Source organism: Macaca fascicularis, chromosome 6 (assembly GCF_037993035.2).
Source record: "Macaca fascicularis isolate 582-1 chromosome 6, T2T-MFA8v1.1".
NCBI classification, from domain to species: domain Eukaryota; kingdom Metazoa; phylum Chordata; class Mammalia; order Primates; family Cercopithecidae; genus Macaca; species Macaca fascicularis.
The window spans coordinates 36,003,273-36,030,986 of NC_088380.1; the positions used below are offsets into that span (position 1 = coordinate 36,003,273).

Here is a 27,714-nt window from a genome sequence, read left to right on the forward strand (position 1 = left end):
ATTCATGCATAGTTTTTTCATAATGTGCATTTTTCATAAACTTTTTGAAGAGTCTTCTTATAATGGTAAACAAGACAATCAGTTTCTGGCTTTATGGAACTGCCATTCTAGAGGTGAGTACAGACAAGTAAATGATGATGTTACAATTAACAGCATCAGTGTTATGATGGGAAAAGTACAGGATGCTAAGGGAGACCCTCAGAACCTCAGTGTGTGACCTTGCAGACTTGTTGTATCTGGGAAGGATTTCTGGAATAAATAATTTTTTTTGAGATGGAATTTCACTCTTGTTGCCCAGGCTGGAGTGTAATGGCACAATCTTAGCTCACCGCAAGCTCTGCCTCTCAGGTTGAAGCAATTCTCCTGCCTCTGCCTCCTGAGTAGCTGGGATTACTGGCACATGGCACCACACCTGGCTATTTTTTTGTATTTTTAGTAAAGACAGGCTTTCATGATGTTGGCTAGGCTGGTCTAGAACTCCTGACCTTACGTGATCTGCCCACCTTGGCCTCCCAAAGTGCTGGGATTGCAGGCATGAGCCACCGTGCCCGGTCCCCCAATTTCTGGAATAAATAATATCTGGGCTGAGACATGGAGGATTATTTGGAATATGAATTTGCTGTAGTAGGGACGTGGGAGAGAAGAGGAGCAAAAAGTCTCACAAGGAATGCTTTAGGTAGTTGCAGTTGCATCTTGACCTTTTTACTTGGGACTATTCCTTTGACTCTATTATTCAGAAGAACTTTCATTTTGAAGTAAAAATTTCTATACTTTATAATTTAACAGGAAATGCCTTCGTTTTTAGTACCTTACTGGGAACTAATAGAAAATTCCTATATAAACACCATCAAAACAGTACTCAGGCATCTGAGGGAAGACCAGCATACTGTGCTTGCTTACTTATATGAGATTAGGTAAGTAAAGTTTCCAAAGTTAGAATTTTACAGTTTAGAGGCATGACATATAAAATTTATCTCATTCTTTTCATGTCTACAGAACAAGTTTCCAGGAGTTTCTAAAGCGTCCAGATCACAAGCAAGATTTTGTAGCTCAATGGCAGGCTGATTTCAACTCCCTTCCTGATGACCTGTGGGATGATGAGGAAACAAAGGCTGAACTACACCAACGAGTGAATGTAAGGAAATAGTGACCTGTTGGGACAGGGTTAGCTGGCTTTCATATCTTGTCCTGCAAAACCCCAACTCATTTGCTCCTTACTTTTGTGAGGTATGAGGATGAGAAAGAAAATGGTTTGAACTATTAACCAGCTAACTTTCAAGAGTAGCGGCTTTCCTGTACTTTGAGTTTAGAATTAGAATACCATAGCAACACTTCTGGAAAGAAGGGCCAAAGTCCGCAGTGCAAGCGCATTCTTGGCATCTGTCTTGTAGATTTCTAGTCCCTTAGTCCCTTTGTGAGTCTATGTAACTGTGTTTACGCCTGGTGTTAATCACATTCCTGCCTTGAGCACAGTTACACATTTGGTTGATAGCAAGGAGAAGGGGAATAAGGGAATGACATGGAAAACCTAGAATTGCCTCTGTTGAATAGATCTCTTAAGGGCTGGTACTAAATACTACACGTCTTTGTATTTTTAGCAAGCACAATTCCTGGTAATGCTCCAGCAAGCACAATGACAAGCAGATTTTCATAAACTCATGAATGAATTATATTACCCTGATGCTTTAGAAAGGGGCCTCTGATGTACAAAAAACCTAATTTCATTCTCTTACCCTTCATCTTTCCTTTAAATTGACAGTCCCCCTTATCCCATCAGAGGGGTACTTTGCTACTACCTTAAGTATAGATTACTAATAGTCAAAACTGATTGTGACCTAAATATTGATTTATGTAATTAAAACATTGCCAATCTCAAACCCATACCCCATTCATTTGCTCAATAAATACTTATTGAGCACCTATTATGGTCCTAGCACTATTAAAGAGGCTAGGGATTCAGCAGTGGACAAAATAAATCTGTGACCACACGGTGTTTATATCCTTGTGTCCAGGAGACACAGAATAAGCAATAAACATATAAGCATATAGTGAATGTGTCCTTAGTCATAAGAGCTATGTAGAGAACAAGAAAGCAGGGCAAGGGGAAAAGAAAGTTGGATGTGCCATTTTGTAAACAGTGGCTGTGGAAAATCTCACTGAGAAGGTGGCATTTGAACAGACTGAGGACAGAAGTAATTGGGTAAGCCATGTAAATATTTGGAGAAAGGGTGTATGACGCACAGACGAAAGCAAGAGCAATGACACTGAAGGGGGAGGACACTTGATGTGTTTGAAGAACAGCAAGGAGGCTGGTATGTCTGGAGCAGAGTGAGCTAGGCAACAGTTGACTGATGATAGGGTCAGAGAGATTGTTAGGTAACCAGATTACCTAAGGCCTTGGAGGTTATTACAAGAATATTGCTATTGATCTGAGTGAGAACGGGAAGCATTGCTCTCTGGTTTTAGAAGAGTCTACAGTAGAGTACAAACAGCAGGAAGACACGTTGGAAGACCAGATGGGAAGCTTCTGCAATGGAAGCAAGGCGTCATTGTGGCTTGGGTGATAGGGTGGGTGCTGAAGGGTTTATCCCAACAGTTATTCAAATATCCTGGTAAAATCAAAGTATTTTGCCTATTCATTGACACTCCTCAAAGAGTAATTAATATCTATATAAACCCTACAATTTTTTTTTTCTGTTTTCTTTTTTCCTACCTATTCATAAAGCCAGCCTTCCTGCATACTTCTTCCCCATATTATTCAGGTGATTGTTGGCAGAGAATGAGAAGATTTGGAAATTTAAAATATCTTATTTGGGATTTCCTTTTTCCTAATTCCAAATGCAACATATTTTTATTGTAGGTAAATTAGATAATAAGAAGCAAAATTTAAAATGACAAATCCCTAATAGTCAATGGTGGTTGCTACCTTGGTGCACATCTGCATGTCTTTCCAGATAGTTTTTTCAAAAATTTGATAGCAAAATATGTATTGTTTTGTAACATTCTTTTTAAATCAATAGAACATGTTTTCTTTTTCAATAAACATTCATCTACAACATCATTTTTATGACTAAAAGATATGACTAGTGGACTATATCATTTATTTTACAGATTTCTATGTTTAGTCACCATCTTATTAACAATTTCTTGAGTACCAACATTTTATTACAGGGAATTTTACAGTAAAATTTTCATCCAGCTAACTATTGACCACATCTTTAATTATTTCCATGGGCAAACATTTTTAAGTGAAAATTGTTTAAGATTATGCTTATTTTTAAGGTTTTTAAAATATATTAAAAATTTACAATTTGAAAATTTACACAGTAATAACTTGTAAATTTTATGCCAACAGATTATGCAAATATCTGATTTGTATATTTTAAATTATAAAAATATTTTAAATCTAAATTTTTAGATTTATATCAAATATTAGATTCTTTTTTGTTAATCTTTTCCAATTTAATGGGTAAAAATATGAATATATTCCTGTAATTTACATTTTTTCTTCAATTTACAATTGAAGTTGACCATTTTCTCCTGAGTTTAATGGCCATTTATTTTCCTCCTGCTGAAATCTGTTTGTGATTTCTGCCCCTTTTTTGATAGAGCATGCTCTGTTTCTTACTGACTTCTAAGATCTTTTTATGTATTAAGGAAACAAGCCATCTGTTGATCATATAATACATATATATTCCCAGTTTGATGTTTGAAGTTTTTTAATATGCAGAAGGTTTTCTAAGTTTATATAGATAAATAAGGAAATTTCCTTTATAGCATTTTTGTGATCAATTAAAAAATACTTCACCCCAAGATTATATAGCAATTTTTAATACTTTTATAGTTCTTTATTTTACTTTTAAATATTTAAAATATTATGTTACTTCGATAGGAATCTCATTTTTTTTTTCAGAAAGTTAATCCAATGATGTGAGAAGACTCTAAAATATATTAACATAGACTTACATTTTATATATATATAAAAATGTATATATATATATAATATGTGGATATTTAGCTACATGGTTAGATATGGTGGACACAGTCACTTTTATTTTTCTTCACTTATTAGGCATGGAAGAATAGAAATAAATATAACTTCAAAAAGAAGCTAGAAAATAAAGCTGAGGAAAGGAGAAAGGAATTAATGAGGATAATTCTTAAAAACTTGGAATTAAATTTACATTTAAAATGTGGCAAATAAAACATATTAAACTTAAAATTCAATCCAGGTGATAAAGGCAGATAAACCTCTAGAAAGAATGGTCAAGGGAAGAAAAATAAACTTTGAGTAGAAATTTGGATATTAGAAATTATCCATGGATACTGGAGAACAACATACATAATTTCTACTTGGGAGGTTCGGTAAATTTTGGCCAAATCAACCTAATCAAAGACATTATAACATTTTTAGCAGTGGATCTTCAGCAACAGTATACAGTAGAAAAACTTCTGAAGTCAAGTTAAAAAAATAAATAAACCTGCCTTTGTTTCATTCCTTATGACCAAACTAATTAGATTTACTATAAATCCTTGTATCACATTTATTTTTAAAAGGGTACAGGTAATTCTGATTGAAATAAACATGCTATTCCTTTTTTTTTTTTTTTTTTGACATTTTTATAGTTACATGATCTTGTAAAAACTGGTGAAAGTAAGTGAAAAACTCCTGTGACTATTACATTTCTATCCATTTTCCTTGCTATGGCTTTTGATTTTCATCAATTTTAAGGCAGCAACAGTAATAACTAATTGCTGAGCATGCACTATGTTCTGGCACTGTCTTTTTCATCCCCACAACCACCCTCTGAGGCAGGTACTAGTAATACTCCCATTTTATAGATGAACAAATATGGTAAAGAAGCCAACATAGTAAGCAGTAGTATTGGGATTCTGTGCTCAAGTTGCCCTGTTCCTCATTATGGTATAAAATCTTTGTGTCCAAAGTGTTTTTGTCTTAAATTTGACTGCTATCTTATATAAATACCATAAACCTTGCTTTATTTTTAATTTGTATGTGGTCATATAAGTTTCCACACTGACCATTTTGTGTCATTTTGTTTTATGTATCTCTAGTAAGCATCACATAAGTTGAATGTGGGTTTTTACCCAGTGGAAAGTCTTTACAACTTTTTTAAGAATAGAAGTTTTTAATGATTTAGTCTGCATGATCTTCTCAATTAATAGTTATGAATCTCTCTTAAATACATCTCTGATTTATATATTTAGTAATTCCCTAATTCTTGCTAAATAAAATGTGAAAACCAGCAATGCCTCTGGGCAAGTTCATAACAAAAACTCATTGCTTTAATCCCTTTTTACCCCTGGTAATATTCCTTGTTCTTCAATTATTCCATTCCAATCCTATTAAATTAATAGAGAGGTTCTGGTGTTGCATTGTTCTCATTTTGTCCATTACAAAACTGAGCCACAGACATGATGTTACTTGCAAAGGTTTCACACTGAGTCCGTGGGAGAAAAAGAACTAGAATCAAGGTCACCCTGCTTTTGTGCTTTTTCCTCTGCTGTGTCCTCTCTTTTCTTTAAAAAATATATAAAGAGGAGAATTGCATGAACCCGGGAGGTGGAGGCTTCAGTGAGCCAAGATCATGCTCAGGGCACATTCTAGCCTGGGCGACAGAGTGAGACTCTGCCTTAAAAAAACAAAAACAAACAAACAAACAAAACTGGATCATCATGGCAGATACAAGGCAGGACTAGATTACAACTCTGGACAGAGCAGTGTGTGGAGGCTTGCACTGTGAATTTTAGCTCCAGATCAACTGCCAGAACAAACCAGCAATCCCGAGAGGACTCACAGACCCTCTGAAGGAGGCAGACTGCTCCTGCGGGACCTGGGAGACACGCCAGATACTATGAGTGCCCCAACTGCGTAAGTGGGAAGGGAGACCCTCCTCTCCTGAACACACCCTCACTGGAGAAACTGAAAGTCTGTTTGCAGAAGAAGTTTCTGACCTTACCTGGAGCTGAGTCAATTTTGAGAGCTGAGTGAAATACAGGGGTGGAGGAAGTAGCAGAAAGGCACTGGGAGCTCACTGGGTGCCCAAGCCGCCCATTCCCGCCTGGCACCACAGGGTTCCATCGGGAGGGTGGCCAAAGGAGCAGGGGGTAAAACTCCACAGGGAGAAGGACATCTGTAGCTGAACCTTGTAACAATTTGAACTGGGCAAGAAGCCTCCTGGCCAGAGCTCGGGGAGGGTGCACATCCGGTGTGCAGACTCCCAGGTGGGGGAAGACCCAAGCCCTTTTGTTTCACAGCTGGGAGGTGGGTATCCCTGAACAAGTTCTCAAGCCCATCTCACCCACTGCCTGGAAACAGACTCGGGGCTGTTGGCAGAGGCCTGGCGGGAGTGAGACCGGCCCTTCGGTTTGCATGGAAGCTGCATGAGGCTGTGACTGCCGGCTTTCCCTCCACTTCCCTGACAACCTACATGACTCAGCAGAGGCAGCCATAATCCTCCTAGGTACATAACTCCAATGACCTGGGAATCTCACCCCCATTCCCAACAGCAGCTACAGCAAAACCCACCCAAGGAGAGTCTGAGCTCAGACATGCTTAGCCCTGCCCCCACCTGATAGTCCTTCCCTAGCCACCCTGGTAGCAGAAGACAAAGGACATATAATCTTGGGAGTTCTAGGGCCCCGCCCACTGCTGGTCCCTCTCCACACTACTATAGCTGATGTTCTCTGGAAAGCACCACCTCCTGGCAGGATGCCAACCAGCACAAAAATAGATCATTAAACCACCAAGGTTAAGAACCCTCATGGAGTCCATTGCACTCCCCCACCACCTCCACCAGAACAGGCACTGGTATCCATGGCTGGGAGACCCACAGACAATTCACATCACAGGACTCTGTCAGACAACCCCCAGTTCCAACCTGCAGCAGGGTAGACTTACTGGGTGGCTACACCCACAAGAGAGACAACAGTCACTGCAGTTTGGCTCAAGGAAAACGACATCCATAGGAAAAGCGGGAGAGTATTACATCAAGGGAACACCTTATGGGACAAAAGAATCTGAACAAGAGCCTTCAGTCCTAGACCTTTCCTCTGCAGAGCCTACCCAAATGAGAAGAAACCAAAAAATCAGCCCTGGTAATACGACAAAACAAGGCTAACACCCCGAAAAAAATCACACTAGTTCACCAGCAATGGATCCAAACCAAGAAATCCCTGATTTATCTGAAAAAGAATGCAGGAGGTTAGTTATTAAGCTAATCAGGGAGGCACCAGAGAAAGGCAAAGCCAAATGCAAGGAAATCCAAAAAACAATACAAGGAGTGAAGGGAGAGATATTCAAGGAAATAGGTAGCTGAAAGAAAAAACAAATAAAAATTCAGGAAACTTTGTACACACTTTTAGAAACCTGAAATGCTCTGGAAAGTCTCAGCAATAGAATTGAACAGGTAGAAGAAAGAAATTCAGAACTCAAAGACAAGGTCCTCAAATTAACCCAGTCCAACAAAGACAATGAAAAAAGAGAAAGAAAATATGAGCAAAGCCTCCAAGAAGTCTGGGATTATGCTAAATGACCAAACCTAACAATAATTGGTGTTCCTGAGGAAGAAGAGAATCATAAAAACTTGGAAAACATATTTAGAGGAATAATTGAGGAAAACTTCCCCAGCTTTGCTAGAGTCCTAGACATTCAAACACAAGAAGTACAAAGAACACCTGGGAAATTTATCACAAAAAAATCATCGCCTAGGCACATTGTTATCAGGTTATCCAAAGTTAAGACAAAGGAAGGAATCTTCAGAGCTGTGAGACAGAAGCACCAGGTAACTTATAAAGGAAAACCTATCAAATTAACAGCAGATTTCTCAGCAGAAACCCTACAAGCTAGAAGGGATTGGGGCCCTATCTTCAGCCTCCTCAAACAAAACAATTATCAGCCAACAGTTTTGTATCAAGCAAAACTAAGCATCATATATGAAGGAAAGACATAGTCTTTTTCAAACGACAAATGCTCAGAGAATTTGCCATTACCAAGTCACCACTACAAGAACTGCTAAAAGGAGCTCTAAATCTTGAAACAAATCCTGGAAACACATCAAAACAGAACCTCTTTAATGCATAAATCACACAGGACCTATAAAACAAAAATACAAGTTAAAAAGTCAAAACAAACAAACAAAAAAGCCAAAAGTACACAGGCCACAAAGAGCATGACGAATGCAATGGTACCTCACTTTCAATACTAACATTGAATGTAAATGGCCTAAAGGCTCCACTTAAAAGATACAGAACTGCAGAATGGATAACAGCTCACCAACCATCTACTGCCATCAGTGGACTCACCTAACGCATAAGGACTCACATAAACTTAAAGTAAAGGGGTGGAAAAAGGCATTTCATGCAAATGGACACAAAAAGTGAGCAGGGATAGGTATTCTTATATCAGACAAAACAAACTGTAAAGCAACAGCAGTTAAAAGAGACAAAGAGGGACATTATATAATGGTAAAAGGCCTTGTGCAACAGGAAAATATCACAATCCTAAACATATATGTACCTAACATTGGAGCTCCAAATTTATAAAACAATCACTAATAGACCTAAGAAATGAGACACACAGCAACGCAATAATAATGGGGGACAATAATATTCCACTGACAGCACTAGACAGGTAATCAAGATAGAAAATCAACAAAGAAACAATGGATTTAAACTATTCCTTGGAACAAATGGACTTAACAGATATATACGAACATTCCACCCAACAACCGCAAAATACACATTCTATTCAACAGAGCATAGAACTTTCTCCAAGATAGACCGTATGATAGGCCATGAAATGAGCCTCAATAAATTTAAGAAAATTGAAATTATATCAAGCACTCTCTTAGACTACAGTGGAATAAAACTGGAAATCAACTCCAAAAGGAATCTTCAAAACTATGCAAACACATGGAAATTAAATAACCTGCTTCTGAATGAGCATTGGATCAAAAACGAAATCAAGATGGAAATTTAAAAATTCTTCAAACTGAATGACAATGACACAACCTACCAAAACCTCGGATACAGCAAAGGTGGTGCTAAGAGGAAAGTTCATAGCCCTAAATGCCTACATCAAAAAGATCGAAAGAGCACAAATTGACATTCTAAGGTCACACCTCAAGGAACTAGAAAACAAGAACAAACCAAACTCAAACCCAGTAGAAGAAAGGAAAAAAACATCAGAGCAGAACTAAATGAAATTGGAACAACAACAACAACAACAAAAATATGAAAGACAATTGAATCAAAAAGCTGGTTCTTTGAAAATAAAATTGATAGGCCATTCTCAAGATCAACCAAGAAAAGAAGAGAGAAAATGCAAATAACCTCACTAAGAAACAAAACAGGAGATATTACAACTGACCTCAGTGAAATACAAAAGATCATTCAAGGCTACTGTGAACACCTTTACACACATAAACCTGAAAACCTAGAAGGGATGGATATATTCCTGGAAAAATACAACCTTCCTAACTTAAATCAAGAAGAATTAGATACCCTGAACTGACCAATAACAAGCAGCAAGAATGAAATGGTAATTTAAAAATTACCAACATAAAAAAGTCCAGGACCAGATGGATTCACAGTAAAATTCTACCAGACATTCAAAGAAGAATTGATACCAATCCTTTTGATACTACTTCACAGTACAGAGAAAGAAGGAACCCTCTCTAATTCATTCTATGAAGCCAGCATTACCCTAATATCAAAACCAGCAAAGGACAACCAAAAAAGAAAATTACAGACTGATATCCTTGATAAACATAGATGCTAAAAATCCTTAACAAAACACTAGCTAACCAAATCCAACAACATGTCAAAAAGATAATCCACCATGATCAAGTGGTTTTTATACCAGCGATGCTTTAACATACACAAGTCAATAAATGTGATACACCACATAAACAGAATTAAAGACAAAAATCATGTGATCATCTCAACAGATGCAGAAAAAGCATTTGACAAAATCCAGGATGCCTTTATGATTAAAACTCTCAGCAAAAATTGGCATACAAGGGACATACCTCAATGTAATAAAAGCCATCTATGACAAACCCACAGCCAACATAATACTCAATGGGGAAAAGTTGAAAGCATTCCCTCTGAAAACTGAAACAAGACAAATATGCCCACTCTCACCACTCCTCTTCAACATAATACTGGAGGTCCTAGCCAGAGCAATCAGACTAGAGAAAAAAATAAAAGGCATTGAAGTCAGTAAAGAGGAAGTTTACTTGCCGACGATATGATCATTTACCGTCGGAAGTTTACTTTGCCGACGATATGATCATTTACCTTGAAAACCCTAAAGACTCCTCCAGAAAGCTCCTAGAACTAATAAAAGAATTCAGCAAAGTTTCTGGATACAAGATTAATGTACACAAATCAGTAGTTCTTCTATACACCAACAGCAGCCAAGCAGAGGATCAAATCAAGAACTCAACCCCTTTTACAATAGCCGCAAAAAAAATGAAATACTTAGGAATATGCCTAACCAAGGAGTCAAAAGACCTCTACAAGGAAAACTACAAAACACTGCTGAAAAAAATCATAAATGACACAATGACGCAAACAAATGGAAACACATCCCATGCTCATGGATGGGTAGAATCAATATTGTGAAAATGATCATACTGCCCAAAGCAATCTACAAATTAAATGCAATCCCCATCAAGATACCACAAACATTCTTCAGAGAGTTAGAAAAAACAATTCTAAAATTCATATGGAACCACAAAGAGCCTACATTGCCAAAGCAAGACTAAGCAAAATGAACAAATCTAGAAGCATCACACTACCTGATTTCAAACTATACCATAAGACCATAGTAACCAAAACATCATGATACTGGTATAAAAATAGGCACATAGACCAATGGAACAGAATAGAGAACCCAGAAATAAACCCAAATACCTACAGTCAACTGATCTTTGACAAAGCAAACAATAGCATAAATTGGGGAAAGGACACCCTATTCAACAAATGGTGCTGGGATAATTGGCTAGCCACACATAGGGAAATGAAACTGGATCCTCATCTTGCACCTTATACAAAAATCAACTCAAGATGAATTCAGGTCTTAAACCTAAGACCTGAAACTAAACATTCTACAAGATAACATTGGAAGAACCCTTCTAGACATTGGCTTAGGCAAGGATTTCATGACGAAAAACCCAAAAGCAAATGCAATAAAAGCAAAGATAAATAGCTGGGACTTAATTAAGCCAAACAGCTTTTGCACAGTAAATGGACAGTCAGCAGAGTAAACAGACAACCCACAGAATGGGAGAAAATTTTCACAATCTATACATCTGACAAAAGACTAATATCCAGAATCTACAACGAACTCAAATCAGTAAGAAAAAAACAATCCCATCAAGAAGTGGGCTACTGATATAAATAGACAATTCTCAAAAGAAGATATACAAATGGGCAATAAACATATGAAAAGATGCTCAGCATCACTAATGATCAGGGAAATGCAAATCAAAACCACAATGTGATACCACCTTACTCCTGCAAGAATGGCCATAATGAAAAAAACAAAAACCAGTAGATGTTGGCGAGGATGCGGTGATCAGGGAACACTTCTACGCTGCTGGTGGTAATGTAAACTAGTACAGACACTATGGAAAACAGTGTGGAGATTCCTTTAAGAACTAAAAGTAGAACTATCATTTGATCCAGCAATCCTATTATTGGGTATCTACCCAGTTGAAAGGAAGTCATTATTTGAAAAAGATACTTGCCCACGCTGTTTATAGCAGCACAATTCACAATTGCAAAATCGTGGAACCAACCCAAATAACCGTCAATCAATGAGTGGATAAAGAAACTGTGATATATATATTTTTGGTGAACAATATGTTATACCTGTGGTATTAATTAACAAATTTATGCCCCTAATTTAATACAGCTGCATATTTTTTCCACCAACAATTGCCATTTCCCCCAAAAAAATTCACTGAAATGACTTTTTCAATCAAACACATTTTTTTTAGGAAGGATTAAAGCACATAAAACATAGCCATTCATGAATAAAGTAAAACATAGTGGGTTTGTGGTAGGCATAGACATATGATGTGGTGAGGTCCTCTTCAAATGTGAGGGACTGACAGAGTAGACTCAAAATGAATATTGGTTGAATGAGCACATACAATGCACGAGTGCAATTGGTGTAAAATTTCTTTAGAGACATTTTTAAGAGAGGCAAAGGATTTTAGTTTTATTGCACCTAGGTGGTTTGAGCAGCAGTCTAAAGCATAGTGACAATGCCGATGCCTGTTTTCTGTCTAGGATCTGCGAGACCGCCTGTGGGACATTTGTGACGCACGGAAGGAAGAGGCAGAGCAGGAGCGGCTTGACATCATTAATGAGAACTGGTTACAGGACTCTCTTGGAATGACAATGAACCATTTCTTTTCCCTGATGCAGGTAAGAGCAGTGGTCACAATGACCCAGGCACTTCCCTTCACAGCCTCATCCCTCAGTCCCTCATATGACACTTTCTTGGGAATATGAGAGATCTGTTCAGGGCTCATTTTGGTATAGCACTATGCCTGGTATGAGCTCCAACTCACCAAGAAAGCTAGCTGAAATAATACATTTTGGTCCAGCCCAATATGCACCCAAATTGAAAGCATCTCAAGCAACTACCCACCAGCGTTGCTCCAGGTGGCCTAGATATGTAGAAAGCCACAGTAGAAATAGTGTCTACAACTGAGTTATCTCACCAGACTCTCAAAGCAGACCCCTTAAGTGGACAAAGAAAGCCCAGGAAAGCAGCCTGACCACAATAAATATAGGCAAGATCAGGTCAGGCAGACATTTGATTCCTGAAAATAAAAAGTTTTCCAATACTGGACTAGAAAAACAGACCATAATCAATGCAACCTGATTAACTTATGTTTGCAGCCTATTAAGTTAAAAAAAAAAATTGCACAGGACAAGATTAGAAGACAGGTGCTGATTTTATTCTGACACCATTGCCAGCAATCAGGGAGAAAGCACAAACCCAATTCTGCCAAGACAAAGGGCTAGAGAGTTTTTAAGAGCCTGAGTAGGTTAGAAGGTATGGGTCATAGGCCAACTGTGTTTGCCAATTGACGTTATCAGAAGGAAAAGTCAACTTTCTACAATCTTCATCACAGGAGGTAGTTTTAGGACTTGAAGCAATGCACCCAGTGAAGTTAGGCTCCTACTCTCACACAGGAACCGGGAGACAGAGGCACTGTATTCCTTGATGATTAACTACATTACAAAGAGATGGTTTTTAGGTCCTTGAGAAAGACATTCTTTTCTGGGTTGTACAAATGGTAGGAGGCTTTTGAAAAGATTTACATCTCAAAGGAACAGTGAAAGGATTCACAACGTCAAGTTTTCTTAAAGCAAATGCTCTAACAAAAGGGAGGTGGGGTCTAGAGTCAGGAAGCAGCCTGTCTAAAGTTGGGTCAAGCTGAAGAGAATATGAAGGCTGTCTTCGTTCAAGTTGTGTGTACGTGAGTATTTTTTTCCTAAAACAACAGGAGTGAAGATAGAGAATGGAAAAGGGTACATTTCTGGTCTTTAGTTGATTTACTTAGATAAAGAGATACTACAGGAAATGAGAGTACTTATCTGGCAATCCCTACAGCTAGTGCATAATAGGTGTTCAGTAAATGTCTTTTCATCAAAGGACCAATACATGCTGATACTTCCAGTCCTCAAAGGGACAATTCATGGCTCAGGCATAGGCCAGACCACAGAAGGTCTGAAATATCAGCAGAAATCTGAGAGGCAGGAGCAGCCCCTCAGGTAGGAGGTTTCAAGAAATCAGGATACCAGGACAGTGAAGACCCCATGCAGCCATGTTAGGAATCTGGATTGGAAAGAGAAGATGGAGTTAGAAAGATGTCATCCAAAGCAGAGGACAAAACTGGGTCACAACCAGGAGGACAGATCCACATGGCATGAGTTGTATGCAAAGATTAAAGTGAGGTGCCTAAGCAGCCTAGACCAGTCTGTATAGCATCCCCATGACATTGGTTTGGGCAAGCAAAAATCAAGTATTATAAACAGTTGTATCAAAAGCTTATGGCAGAAATAGATGAAAGCCAATAATGAAGGCAGATACTTTTTATGAATCATTCTTGATTAACAGCAATACATACCACCTTTGGAAATGTTATATGACTCAATATTTCAATAATCCCTAGGTATAGGACTGTTATCTTGAGAAACTGAACTAATATCTAAGACCAACAAGGAATAAAGAGGAAAAAGCAGTAAATAAAAGCTAACATTTACTAAATTCTTACTATATATATGCCAGGCACCATTCTAAAGATTTTTATGTAGAATACATTAAAACTTCCCAACAAGTTTTCACTCTTGCACCCAAGTTGGAGTGCAATGGTACAATCTCACCTCACTGCAACCTCCGCCTCCCGGGTTCAAGCGATTCTCCTGCCTCAGCCTCCCAAGTAGCTGGGATTACAGGTGCCCACTACCACGCCTGGCTAATTTTGGTATTTTTAGTAGAGACACGGTTTCACCGTGTTGGCCAGGCTGGTCTCGAACTCCTGACCTCAGGTGATCCATCCGCCTCGGCCTCCCACAGTGCTGGGATTGCAGGAGTGAGCCACCACACCCAGCCTACTGCAAGTTCCATTATCTTCATTTCACAAATGAAGAAATTGAGGCAAACACAGGTGAAACAATTTGCCCATCTGACTTCAAAGCCAGTACAGTAGCTCCCCCTTCTCCTCGGGTTTATTTTCCATAGTTTGTTACCCACAGTCTGAAAATATTACATGGAAATTTCCAAAAATAAATAATTCATAAGTTTTAAATTGTGCTCCATTTTGAGTAGTGTGATGAAGTTTCACACTGTTTCATTCTGTCTTGCTCAGAATGTGAATCATCCCCCTGTCCATAGTATCCACCCTGTAGATGCTACCTGCCCATCTGTTAGTCACTTAGTAGCCAATTTAGTTATCAGATGAAAAATCATAGTGTATATAATGTTTGGAACTATCTGAGGTTTCACACATCCATTGGGGGTCTTGAAACTTATCCCCCATGGATAAGGGAGTGTCTACTGTATTCCTAACCACTGCTTTATTTTTCAAATAGTTGAAAGTTTGCCGCATAGAACTGTAGAGAGCTTTATTTTGCACTGATCAATAAGATCCTATAAAAACCAAGGGTGGAAATTACAAAAGAGAAGGTTTCAATTCAATATTTAAAGAAAGAGCCTAATGAACAGGCCATCAAGTAACAGACTTTGGAGGCAATGAGCTTTTTGTCCAGGATGCTCAAAAGCAGAAGTTTGCACGTGGTTTTGGAGGAACAGTGGAAAGTACACTAGAGAAAGCCTTCAAGAATCTGTGGTATTGGATAACAGACAGCTAGATAAATGTATCCCAAAGCAGGTTCCATAGACATTAGTCCTACAAGGTGTTTCACAAAACAAGGACTCTGTGATCAAATGACTTTGGGAAGTGCTATCTACTCTAGCCTTCCTACCTCTCCCTGGGAGATTGACGAGTGTATCGATGTGTTTAGATATCGAAATGCCCTACAGGAAGGAAATCCTTTTTCTATTTCTATTTTCTACACTATTTGATCTTGAGAAGTTTTTGTTTCTTCCCCAACAAGGTACTCATTAACTGCCTATAGGACAAGTTTTCTACAAAATGTATTTTAGAAAATGCTATGCTAGATGATTTCTAAAATTCCTTTTAAATCTAAGATTCTGTCACAATTAAAAATCTTAAGAGAAAATATTGTTTACTAGTTATCATAAATCTAACAGGAATTTTGATTAATTCTGCCTTTATGAAAATCTTGGATATAGTATGGCATCTTATTCAGATTTAGTTAATTAAATTATGCCTTCTAAAAATAAATTAATATTTTGCATAAGATAATCACTACAGTAAGGTAAGCCTAAGGCACAGAGAACAGCACTGTCCCAAATACCAATTGTATAAAAGAAGCTCTACTAAACCTAATCTTTATTAAATAGTTTAGTTCTATAAGTTAAGGAGGAAATAATTTTCTGATTTCTAAATTTATTTACTAAATAATACAATGCTATGATTTAATGACTAATAATTTTTATAACCTCAACACACTTATTTTAATTCCCCAAAGTTGTCAATATTCAGTTTGTACAAATTGGGTTTCTATATGATCCAATTCACCATAAATGTGGCATTCTGCAAGTTCTCATAATTTACAAGACTCATTATTCTCCTCTGTTTTACCAAACCTAAGCATGACAGGTGCAAACACTTATTGTCAAACTGTAGGATTTGTTCATACATTAATATTTTAAAACTTAATTTTGTTGTTTTGCAAGGAAAGAGAAAAAGGTTTAGTTTTTCTTGTCATTTCAAAATGCTAGTTTAAAAAACTACTTAAATATATATTTATGTTTAAAATCCAAGGAGACTATTGAAAATGTTCTGTAATGTGAAACAATACATAAATGGTACTTTTATTTTTTAACTTAGATGCACGTTCACCAAATTAATTTTTTCCTGTTTCAGTCATTTGATTAGAAAAGTTGAATAGTACAGAAAACAGCTTTTTCCAGGAGCAATTTGGCTTAACCTTTTCTATATCAAACACAGACTTATTGAAACTGTTCTTGTCTTTTGTTGTAGACTACAGTAAAAAACCAGACTTTTTTTATTCTGTACTGTGAATATGGCAATAAGAGTATATTTCTTGATATTTTACAAAATAAGTAGTGACATAATTGTTTGATAAATGTAGGGATCTCTTCATAAATATCTTTGAGTTTGGTTTAGATAAGGCTTTGAACATTAGGTCAATTTTGTTTTTCTTTTTAAAATGATGCTTTCTGTAATTAGCTAGATATCATGGAATTCATCTATGTAAAGAGCGTCAATATTTAGGCCCTCAGGTACTGATTTAAGTAGCCCAGGTGACTAAAGTCTGGAGGTCATGTTTGCACTAACAAAGAGAAGCACAGATATACACCATATTGTTCTAAACCCAATGGGAGACCAGGTTGAAAAATACCACATTCTACATTTGTGTTGTTGGCACTGTGCAGAATCTCACTATGCACACACTTCAGCGTATGCATACCACAAAAGGAAATGACCTTTGCTGACAGGGAGACACAACAAGGGAATGACCGATGCTCACCTTGCCACCAGCTCCTCTGGGTTGCTCCATTTTTCACAAGGTACTTACTTGCAAAGCAAGCAGAAGGGTTTAGCTGTGAGCACTGGAGGAACTGAATTATCTCTCTTCTCCGCATATTGAACAACAGAGGAAATTGTGGAAAGAGAACTATTCTTTAGACTCTATGTTGCCGGGCGCAGTGGCTCATGCATGTAATCCCAGCACTTTGGGAGGCTGAGGTATACAGATCACCTGAGGTCAGGAGTTCGAAACCAGCCTGGCCAACATTGCAAAACCCTGTCTTGACTAAATATACAAAAATTAGGAGGGCGTGGGGGCAGGGCCCTGTAAACCCAGCTACTCAGGAGGCTGAGGCAGGAAAATCGCTTGAACCCAGAAGGTGGAGGTTGCAATGAGCTGGGATCATACCACTGCATTCCAGCCTGTGTGATAGAGCAAGACTCTGTCTCAAAAAGGAAACAACAACAAAAAAAAAACTTTATGTTGCCCTTTGTCGTTTCTCCACAGCTAAGTTAAGTTGCTCTAGTGAACCAGAACCTAGTGTCTTTTTGTATTTGTATTTTGTATTTGTGTGTATAGTGTTTTTTGGCATCTCCCAAATCAACTCATATGCTACCTATGGCAAAGAAGTTTGCTACTATATTTATTGGCTGATTGAATCTAGGACACAGGAATTGCTAATGTTAAAATAGTGAATAGCATGCATTACTTGAAACATCATATATCCTGTAACTGTCACAATGTCAAGAGGCATAGAAAAGTCATTTTGTTAAGTAGAATCATGTTTCATAAATATAGAAAATGCAGTCACTAGTTATCTTTAATTTTAATGAAAATCTTAGATATAGACTTATAACCAATGCTCCTTCTTAATTTCCAGAAAATTATTTTCAATGTAAATGTTTTCAAACTAGCGCTTTCAGAGGCTTATATCGGAAATATGTACAGATCAGCTTGTTCTTTCTTGGATATTAACATTCACATTTCCTATTAAAGGCAGAACTGAACCGTTTCCAAGATACGAAGAGACTCCTTCAAGATTATTACCGGGGAATGGAAAGTAAAATCCCAATAGAGGACAATAAGAGATTTACTCGAATCCCTTTGGTCCAGCTGGATAATAAAGACAATTCCGAAAGCCAACTTGGGTAAGGCAGGCTATTATATCACACTGTAATTGTTTTAAACATAAAGTTTTGTGATTTAAAATTAATTACCACTAATAAAAAATCACACTCCTTTATCTGCAAATCCAAGGTCCAAAAAAGCTCTAATAACCAAACTTTTTTTTAATCGTTTTTGTGTCATTGACTTAAGACTACTAATATACATGATCCAATTTATAGGGAATATTTACTCATTTTGCTGCAGAGATAAAATGCGTTTTATGATGGAGTCATCCCACAGACTCTGCAGGTGGTATTCAGGAATATATGGAACACACAAATTCTGAATTCTGAAACACTTTTGGCCCCAACGGTTTCTGGTAAGAAATTATGAACCTCGGCCAGGCGCGGTGGCTCACGCCTGTAATCCCAGCACTTTGGGAGGCCAAGGCAGGGGATCACGAGGTCAGGAAATCAAGACCATCCTGGCTAACACGGTGAAACCCCGTCTCTACTAAAAATACAAAAAACATTAGCTGGGCGTGGTGGCAGGCACCTGTAGTCCCAGCTATTCAGGAGGCTGAGAATGGTGTGAACCCGGGAGGCGGAGGTTGCAGTGAGCCGAGATCGCGGCACTGCACTCCAGCCTGGGCGACAGAGCGAGACTCCAATCTCAAAAAAAAAAAAAAAAAAGAAAAGAAAAGAAAAAGAGAGAGAGAAAGAAATTATGAACATCTAACACTTTTATGAAAGGACCAAAGCAGGTGTGTGTGTGTGTGTGTGTGTGTGTGTGTGTGTACATATTGTATTATATAAATGAAAATGAAAGGTGTTTTGAGTCTTTTACAGGTAAAGACCTTGAGAAACAGTAAAGTCTCAGTAGTATGTGATAATGACCTTATGAGAGTGACTGAAAGACCTATTAATAGTCTAACATCAGATTTCTGCCAGCAAAAAAATAAACTTGGTGGTAGGATAGAAGAAAAATTTTATTTTCTGCCAAGAAAATCCTGTGCAATGTAAAAGTCTGTAAGTCATTGTTTTTGTACATCCAATGGGTAGGGGCAAGGGAAAGGCAAGATCCCCAACTCTGAGAAGTTCTGAACAAATAGAAAAATGTCTTCTAGAAATGGGAGGTAGGAGTGGTGGTGATTCCTGTGGCATGGTTTCCAGCTATAAAAAATTAAGAGAGCTTTTAAAATTAAAGCAATTAAAAAATAGAAATCAAAATCCTTAAAAATTAAATGAATTTTAATTTGAACTAAATCAATAAAATATAGTGAAGAATTAAAACAATCCTTTTAAATGATCAGTAGGCAGGTGATAAACAAAAAACATTATATCACATATGAGGAGGGGAAAAAGAAAGTCAGATTTAAAAAAATAATATAAAGTCACTGAAAGTTAAAAGTAAATCTCCAAGGGGGTGAGCTATATATTTTATGTTGAAGGCAGTGTACCATATTTTTACAAGTTTGCTCAGTCAATGCAGGTGTCAGGAGTTGCACAAACTAAACGCAGAATAATGAATATATTTTGAAGTAAGACAGATCTGGTTTGAATCCTAGTTCTGTTAATCATTGTATGTAAATAAATTAAGACAATTTATTTGTTGTCAAGTCACTCCATCTCTCTTAACCCTCAGTTTCCTTATCAGTAAAGAAGGGATGTTGTGAAGATTACGGAACATAAAATCTACAAAGCATTTAGTACCATCTCGTGGTATCAGAAGATGAGACTGAGTCCCAATAACTCTCAATAAATATTGATTATTACCTATTGTATCTTCCTGATTTGTTTCTTTTACCCTCCCTTGTTCCAAAAAGAATTTGAGATAGCCTGAACACAATATTTTATGCAGTGATCCAAAGCCCATTTCTGTTCTCTCCTGGCTTTTTCCATCTACTCCCCTCACATCCCTGTCAGGCCCATGTGTACACAAGAATATCTAAGAGTAAAAACGTGCCCCCTCTTTTTGACACAAATAGAAGGAAAATATTCAGCAAGATGCTGAAAGAGAACTTTGAGATTAAAAACAATTTTAAAAAATCCAAAAGCAATATAAACCACTAGAGGAGAACCATCAAAAGAGGCCAAATGTCTATGTCTAGAGTGGCAGTGCATTCTGTTCTCAGCACACGATAGCAAGTTAGGCATAATGGGTAAGCTGTTGATGTTGGGTAGTAGAATGAAACTGGCAAAAGAACAGCCAGTTCTTATTTCCTGTGAATAACTCTGCACCAATCTCAGCCTCAAATCACAGCTTTGGGTACCTACTGGAACTATCAGTCAATCAATATATCAACCAATTAACCTATCAACCTGTCATATATAAAGGAAAACAAGAACAATGTTAAAAATTTTCATATATTTTGTATGCTTTATTCCTCCCAACAACCATACAGTAATAATATTAGTAGTAGTATCATAAGATTATTCACAATGATAGTAATAACTCTTAGTTGATAATGAATACTTGTAATAATTATCATATTTGTATTATTCCAAGAGGAACTGAACTTGATAAAGTCAAATGACATGCTCAAGTTTATACCTACTAATAGTGAGAGAGCTACCTCAATCAGAGTATTTTCCAGTAAATAAATTCTAAATGCAAATTCTTATTCTAAGTTATATACCACCAGTTCTGTCGTCCAAAGCAAGATGTTGAAAAATACATGTTGTACTGTATTAAACATCTCGAGATGATCACATAAGCCTTACCCTAACTTTTTGAGCACATGAATCACAGTCAAACTGGAGTAACAGTGATTTAGCCTTATTTGATTTTTAAAATGTAATTTAATTTGGGGGTAGATGAGTAGCAGATCCTCAATACACTGCCTTTTTAGGCATGGTAGACTGTGACTGTGATGCTGTACCAGTGATTCATTTTTCTGAATCACTGCTCTGTTCTCCAGCAACTTGAGTCTACAAAACCAAATGCTTGTTCCTAGATTACTGATTCTGACTCTCTTCCTCTAGTTTCAACAAAGGCATCCTTGGAGCTGTTCTCTTCTCATTTCTTCCCCAAGCTGATAGCCCTTTGCTCTTTCTATTACTAAAGGGAGATCTCAGTCACAATAAGCATTCTACCTTGTAGATCTTTCCCTGCTTCTGTTAACCTTTGAGATCCTGGGATCCTTCTGGGATAAGATATTCCCAGAGGCAGCTCAAAAATTTCTTCACAGGAGCAGCAATAAGGGAAGAGGGAGGGAGAGCTTAACTTTGTGTCCCCACAGCACTTTATAAAACAAAGAAAAAACCTTTGTGGGGATGGTGCTGCAGGCTACCCCACCTACCATCAAAACTTAGCTGCCTCTGTGCAGTAGCCCCTTTCAGACCTCACATGACTATTAGTCATGTGCTACTGTCAGAGGAGATCAGGTGTGTTCAATGTGATATGGCCATGGACAGTCATGTCCTACCTTCAGTTGTGCCCTCCGGGATGCCAAATGATACTTGTCACCTTGGAAAAGTGATGCCCAGTTTTGTTTGGTTTGCTTTTTCATGACTGACTTTTTAATTTATCCTTCATGGGAAGTGTATGCTCTGGAACAAATTACAAAGTCACATTTTTTTTATAATGGCCATTGTCTAATCCTCTGCTTTATAATTACTGAGAATTAAGTCTCAAAGTTATGTTTTTTGTTGTTGTTTGCTTTGAGTCTCTTGTTATTAACAAGACGTTCTAGACCACAAAAACTTGAATGCAGTCTTTTGTAATCTTTTCTCCATTAAAATAATTCTTCCAGGAAAACTTTGAAAATTGAAATTAAACCAAGAGAGTAAAATTTACAAAGTAACATGGTCACAAAAACAGAATTCTGTTAAGCAAAATTTTTATATCCCTTTTGCTTGTTTGTTTCTCAAAGAATTCCTCTATTTCCTCGAATATCCATTTCTCTGGAAACAGTTACGCCCAAACCAAAAACAAAATCAATACTGAAGGGCAAGATGGATAACTCCCTAGAAAACGTTGAGTCCAACTTTGAGGCTGATGAAAAGTTGGTCATGGACACCTGGCAACAGGCTTCTTTAGCAGTATCTCACATGGTAAGCAATGTTCATTGTATTTCCTGTTAGTAATACACATTCTTTGAATACCAAGGTTGGTAATATGCTATAAGTAGAAAATTTACACAATGTTCTCAAGCACTGTAGAAAGTTGTACCTTCAAAACATTTTTTTTTTTCTGAAAGAAATAGAGAAATGTGATTTGGTCAATAAATTTTTGAGATCATGAAACAAATGAACAAACACTTAGGTTATTTTCTGTGCTGGACTCCGGTTCCAAGTGCAGGGCCTAAAGGCATTCAGGAAATGTTAATGAGGCGGATCAAGTGTAAGAAAATCAAGACGGAATGGGTCTGGGACCAAGCGGAAGTCACACCCCTGCTTGCAGGGGCACATGCAATTGCCATTTAAAAATGAGGTCTGGCATGGTCAGATTTTCCAATTTTCCAAGAAAAACCAAGCATTCAGATTTTTATGTAAAACTACTAATTTTAACATGTAAGAAATGAAAGAAAAATTTTTTAAAAATATTCTGCAGAGCCAAGCAAATCACACATCTGGCCTATAGGGCTCTAGCTGGCAACCCCTCTGCTAGGCATTTTTCCTAAGTCACCTGTGGGGTAAGTATTGTTATTATCCAATTTACGGTGGGGAATTAAGGTTCAGAAAGGCTAAGAAACTTGTCCAAATTCTCCTAGCAGGTAAATATCAAAATGAAATTTGAACCTAGGTCTATATGACTTCAAAGCTTATATCATTTCTACCCAAATCAAAAGGGAAAGGGGAGGCATACACGTAACTTTAATCCAAGCAGAAGGTCCACACCATGAAGAAGATACACACGGAGTTTAACTCAGATGATCAATTGCTATTCCCTCATCTACCGGGTCCTGGGTATACCAAGATGTCTTCTCTTTTCACAACATGCCAAGCCTTCTTTGAGTTTCCATGAAATATCTCATTCAAACAGAAAGCAGCATCAACTTTCCAAAAGACTTTGTGAAAGAGGCAGAAGAGGGCCTTGCATCGCAGATCTCACAGCAAACAAAATTTCCTACTGGGCACTTTCCAAGTCCCTTCTTGGCCTCTCTGCCTTCAGGCTTCTTTTTCTCTGACCTTCTCATGCAAGCAGACTCAGTGTTTCCTTTCTTCCTCCCTCTCTTTCTTTTGTTCTTTTTTCCCTCTCAGAAGCAATGATAACTCCTCTCATTGTTTTGCATGACTTAATGAACCCAGCTAAAGTAAATACTCATGGCACCACTACCTGGGGAGAAATAGAATAAAGGGTGCAGCTACCTAGTCATACTTTGCTTCTTCCCATTCCTAACGCACTTCATATTCTCTAAAGGGGACCACCGTATTGCCTTTTTAGGAATCATTTCCTTGATGTTCTTGAAAGTTTTATTACCAAAGTCTATAGCTCTAAACACTGATGTGTAGCTTTCCTTGCTTTTGAGCTTTAGATAAATGGACTCATATCTTTTGTCTTTTCTGTGTCTTTTTTTGCTCAAGTTTCTTTGTGAGATTCATCTTATATTGTTCATTTTTTGTTGCTGTATTGTGTTTCATTACATTAATGTATCACAATTTATTTAACCAGTGTGCTTTTGATATACCTTTGAGTTTTCAATTTGGTGTTGGTATGGATACTATGAATGTTTGACCATGTCTACTGGTACCCATGGGCATAGATAACTGTTGGATATACATCTAGCAATATGTGCTATCTTCAAAGTTAGTAGACAATACTATACATAATACCTCAGTTTTCATAGGTAGTGCTAAACCCTTTCACCGTTTCACTGAACTATCATCTTTGTTATACATTAGATGACCACTTATGTGTAAGTCTGTTGCATTGCTCCAATTGTCTATCCTTATGCCAACACCACACTGATATCATACCATTTATTTGTTACCTGGATGAGCAAATCTTCCCATCTTGTCATCTGCCAAGAACATTTTGGATTTTCATAACTTTTTGCCTTTCCATATTAATTTTCAAATCAGCTCATCAAGATTCACAAAAATGTTGGCTGCTGATTTTTAGGGCAGTATTTATCAGATTATGAGCATTCCTTTTCATACCCTGTTTACTCTGAGAGGTTTTTTCATGAATTGTATTTTCAAATGCTTTTTCTGCCTCTATTATATACTTTTTTCTACATTTTCTGTTAATGTGAAAAATCACACTGACCAATTTTCTAATGTTAAACTTATATCACATTCCTAGAATAAGTCCAACATTTTAATGAGACATCATGTTTCTTACATATGGGTGGATTTGTTTTGTTAATACTTTGTTTAGAATTTTAGTCTTTGAGTAAGACAGTGAAAGTGAGAGAGTTCTGTAATTTTCCTTTCTCATGCTATCTTTGATGGCTTGGAGCATCCAGATAATACTAGCTTCATAAATCAAGCCTGGATATGTTTCCTCTTATACTTTGGAAAATTTTATCGAAGTTAGGATTATTTCTTCTTGAAATGCTTGGTAACATTCACTAAGAGGCCATCTAGAACTAAAGTTTCATAGGAGTTTGTAGCAGGAGTTTTTGTTGCCCTCCTCCCACCCAGGAATTCATTATCTTTAATAGATTATGCAATGCTTTCTGGTTTTGTTTCTTCTTAGAAAAAACTTGAGTTGATTTTGGTAAATATTATTTTGCTAAGAATTTTTCTATTTCTAAATGTTTAAATTTATGTGTATGAAGTTATTTAAAGTGGCCTACGTTTGTGTTAATATTTGCAGTGTCTATATGATGTTCACTTTGTCACTTCTGATGTTTATTATTTGTGCTTTTCTTCTTTTTTTTAATCAGCCTAGCCAGATGTTTATCAATTATACCAGGCTTTCCAATAACTGACTTTTAACTTCATTCATTTATTTTACTGTGTGTGTTTTTTCTTTTCTTAACATCATTTTTTTCTCTTGCTATTTTCTTTGGGTTTACTTTTCCATTCTTTCCCTAGGGATTTGAGATAGATCACAGTTTATTAGTATCCAGTCTTTTTTTCTAATATACACATTTGCTACTCTAAAGTTTCCTCTATGACCACTTTAGCTTCATCTCAAAGCTTCTAATATGTTACTTTTATCATCGAATTCAAAGCATTTTAGAAATATATTTTTAATTTTCAAAATAATATGTTGTTTTCTGGCTTGATTACATTTTATTTGTGGAACATATTCTTATAAAAATTTTTGAAGTTGCCTTATGGTCATTTTTTGAAACGTTATGTGTGTACTTGAAATATATTCATTTAAGTGTTTGGTATACATATTGTAACTTATTGTTTATATATAAATATTTTGATATATTATTTTATTATGTATTTTTACATATAGATTATATATCATTGTTCAAATCTTACTTTTCTCATTTGTTTTCTCCTTTGAATTATCAAGAGAGTTTTAATAAGATCATCTGTAATTTGGTCAATTTGCTTTATGTATATTTGAGAATGAAATTGGGAAAATATAGATGTTAAATTGTTAAATCTTTCTGGTGAATTGAACCTTTTGTTATTATGAGGTAATCTTCTGTATATATAGTGCCTTTGTTTTGTAAATTATACTTTTAGATATTGTTTATATGTCATATCTTTTCATCCTTTCATTTTCATCTTCTCTGTGTCTTTTCTGCTTTTATTCCCCTCTGTAAGTTTGGTCATCATGTATTCTGTTACTAGTCTCTTAGCAGTTACCGTAGGAATTACACCATGAATTAGTGGCTTCACAAAGTGTATTATTTAGTCAATAATTCATGGTGTTATTCCTAGGGTAGCCACTAAGTGATTTAGTGTGTGCTGTTTCCAAGCTAACGTGGGGGAAAGATGAAATTTAAAATATTTAATCCAAAAGAAGCAAAGAAAAGAGGGCAGAAAAAATATTCAGGACAAGCAATACAAATAGAAAGTACAGAGAAGATGGTAGATTTATAGCCCAAATATATCTATGACTACATTAAATTTAAATGGGCAAAATGAACTAGATGAAAGAAAATAAGTATTAGATTTTTAAAAAATGGGATATGATGCGTATAAGGATACTAAAATGGTTTTTCATTATTGACCTAAGAATGGGTTAGTGTGATGATCTCCACTTGCCATCATAGAATCTCACACCCTTGACCTTCTTTTGGTCTTCAGCGTTAGTTTCTACCTTGATTCCTGACCAGTTAATTGTCTCTTTCCAGAAGTCCTAGGCATCTGTGATTGTGTGCTTTCTATTCTCGTAGCAGTTATTGTCTTTCCCATTCATTTGGCTCTTAGTATCTAGGTTTTTGTTGTTGTTTTGTAATTTGTATCTTGTTAGTTTTAGTCTGAATACTTAACTAGATTCTAAAACTTTTTGTATACCTTGGACTTAGTATAATGCCCACATCAAACATAATATAATAATAAGCCCTCAATATAGTCTTGAGGTGCTGCTGCTGCTATGCTGATGATGCTGATGTCAATATTAGCGATGACGTTAGTGACAATAATGATCATAGCAGAGACCACAACAAGTACCAAGCACCAGAAAGTGGGAAACCAGACGTAGAAGCTCTAGAAAAAAATGAGTTATTCTTATTGTTAAATGAGCAGCATAGACATAATCTACAAGTCTTATGAATCTCATTAAAATTACCTGGGAAAATGACATTTAAAAATAGTATATTCTTAGAAAGGGAGGGTCATATAGCACAAAAAACATTGGCTATGCCTCTTGATTAAGCTGATACAATTTTAGGGAAATCACTTAACTTCTCTAATTCTTTAGTGGTGTGTCTGTAATATTGGAGATAGTCTATCTTTCCTTTATTGAATGGCTGAAAAAAATCCAACGAAATACTGTATGTAAAGTGTTTTAGAAACTGTACATTTTAACTTATTATTATGTTAAGAAATGTATTCAAAATTGTACCCTTTTCCTTGTGGACTTTTAAAAATCTTATAGAAAGCATAGGAAAATGGACTGCTTAGTGATTAATATTACTAACAATTATATTTGAATCCTGCTTGACTTTGATGTCACACAATCTTAAGGGAACTTGGAATTTCAAATGAAACAGGTGTGACTCACTAAACTGTTGTGGGGCAAACAGCACCAGCTGAGATTAGTGCGACTAAAAATGAGAGCACTTTAACATAGGCTTTTTTCTACACAGCAGTTTTACCAGGAGCTATCCATTTAGTAGACTGTGTTAATTTTTGGCAAAACTTTCTTCTAATTAGCAGATATGCAGTGATTTCAAAGAAACAAATCATGTTTTTAACGCCCACAATGTCAAGGCATTATGTCTAAAGTTCTCTCCAGTGTTATAAGCTAGATTGCTGAATGAACTGTGACTTATGTTAATTTTTGATAGCAACCCAGAGGTCTTTGAGGAAAGTGGACCAGAAAAATTCAGACAAT

The 27,714-nt window shown here is 36.7% G+C and overlaps 1 protein-coding gene across 1 annotated transcript in view; it reads left to right on the top strand.

Annotated features, from left to right (window-relative positions):
* SPEF2 (sperm flagellar 2) overlaps positions 1-27,714 on the top strand; it is a 189,746-nt gene that overhangs the window by 117,838 nt on the left and 44,194 nt on the right. The window contains exons 22-26 of the mRNA XM_005556713.5: positions 787-914; positions 997-1,135; positions 12,325-12,462; positions 18,187-18,338; positions 22,172-22,352. Coding sequence (XP_005556770.2) covers positions 787-914; positions 997-1,135; positions 12,325-12,462; positions 18,187-18,338; positions 22,172-22,352 — 738 coding nt within the window. The remainder of the gene's footprint in view (positions 1-786; positions 915-996; positions 1,136-12,324; positions 12,463-18,186; positions 18,339-22,171; positions 22,353-27,714) is intronic.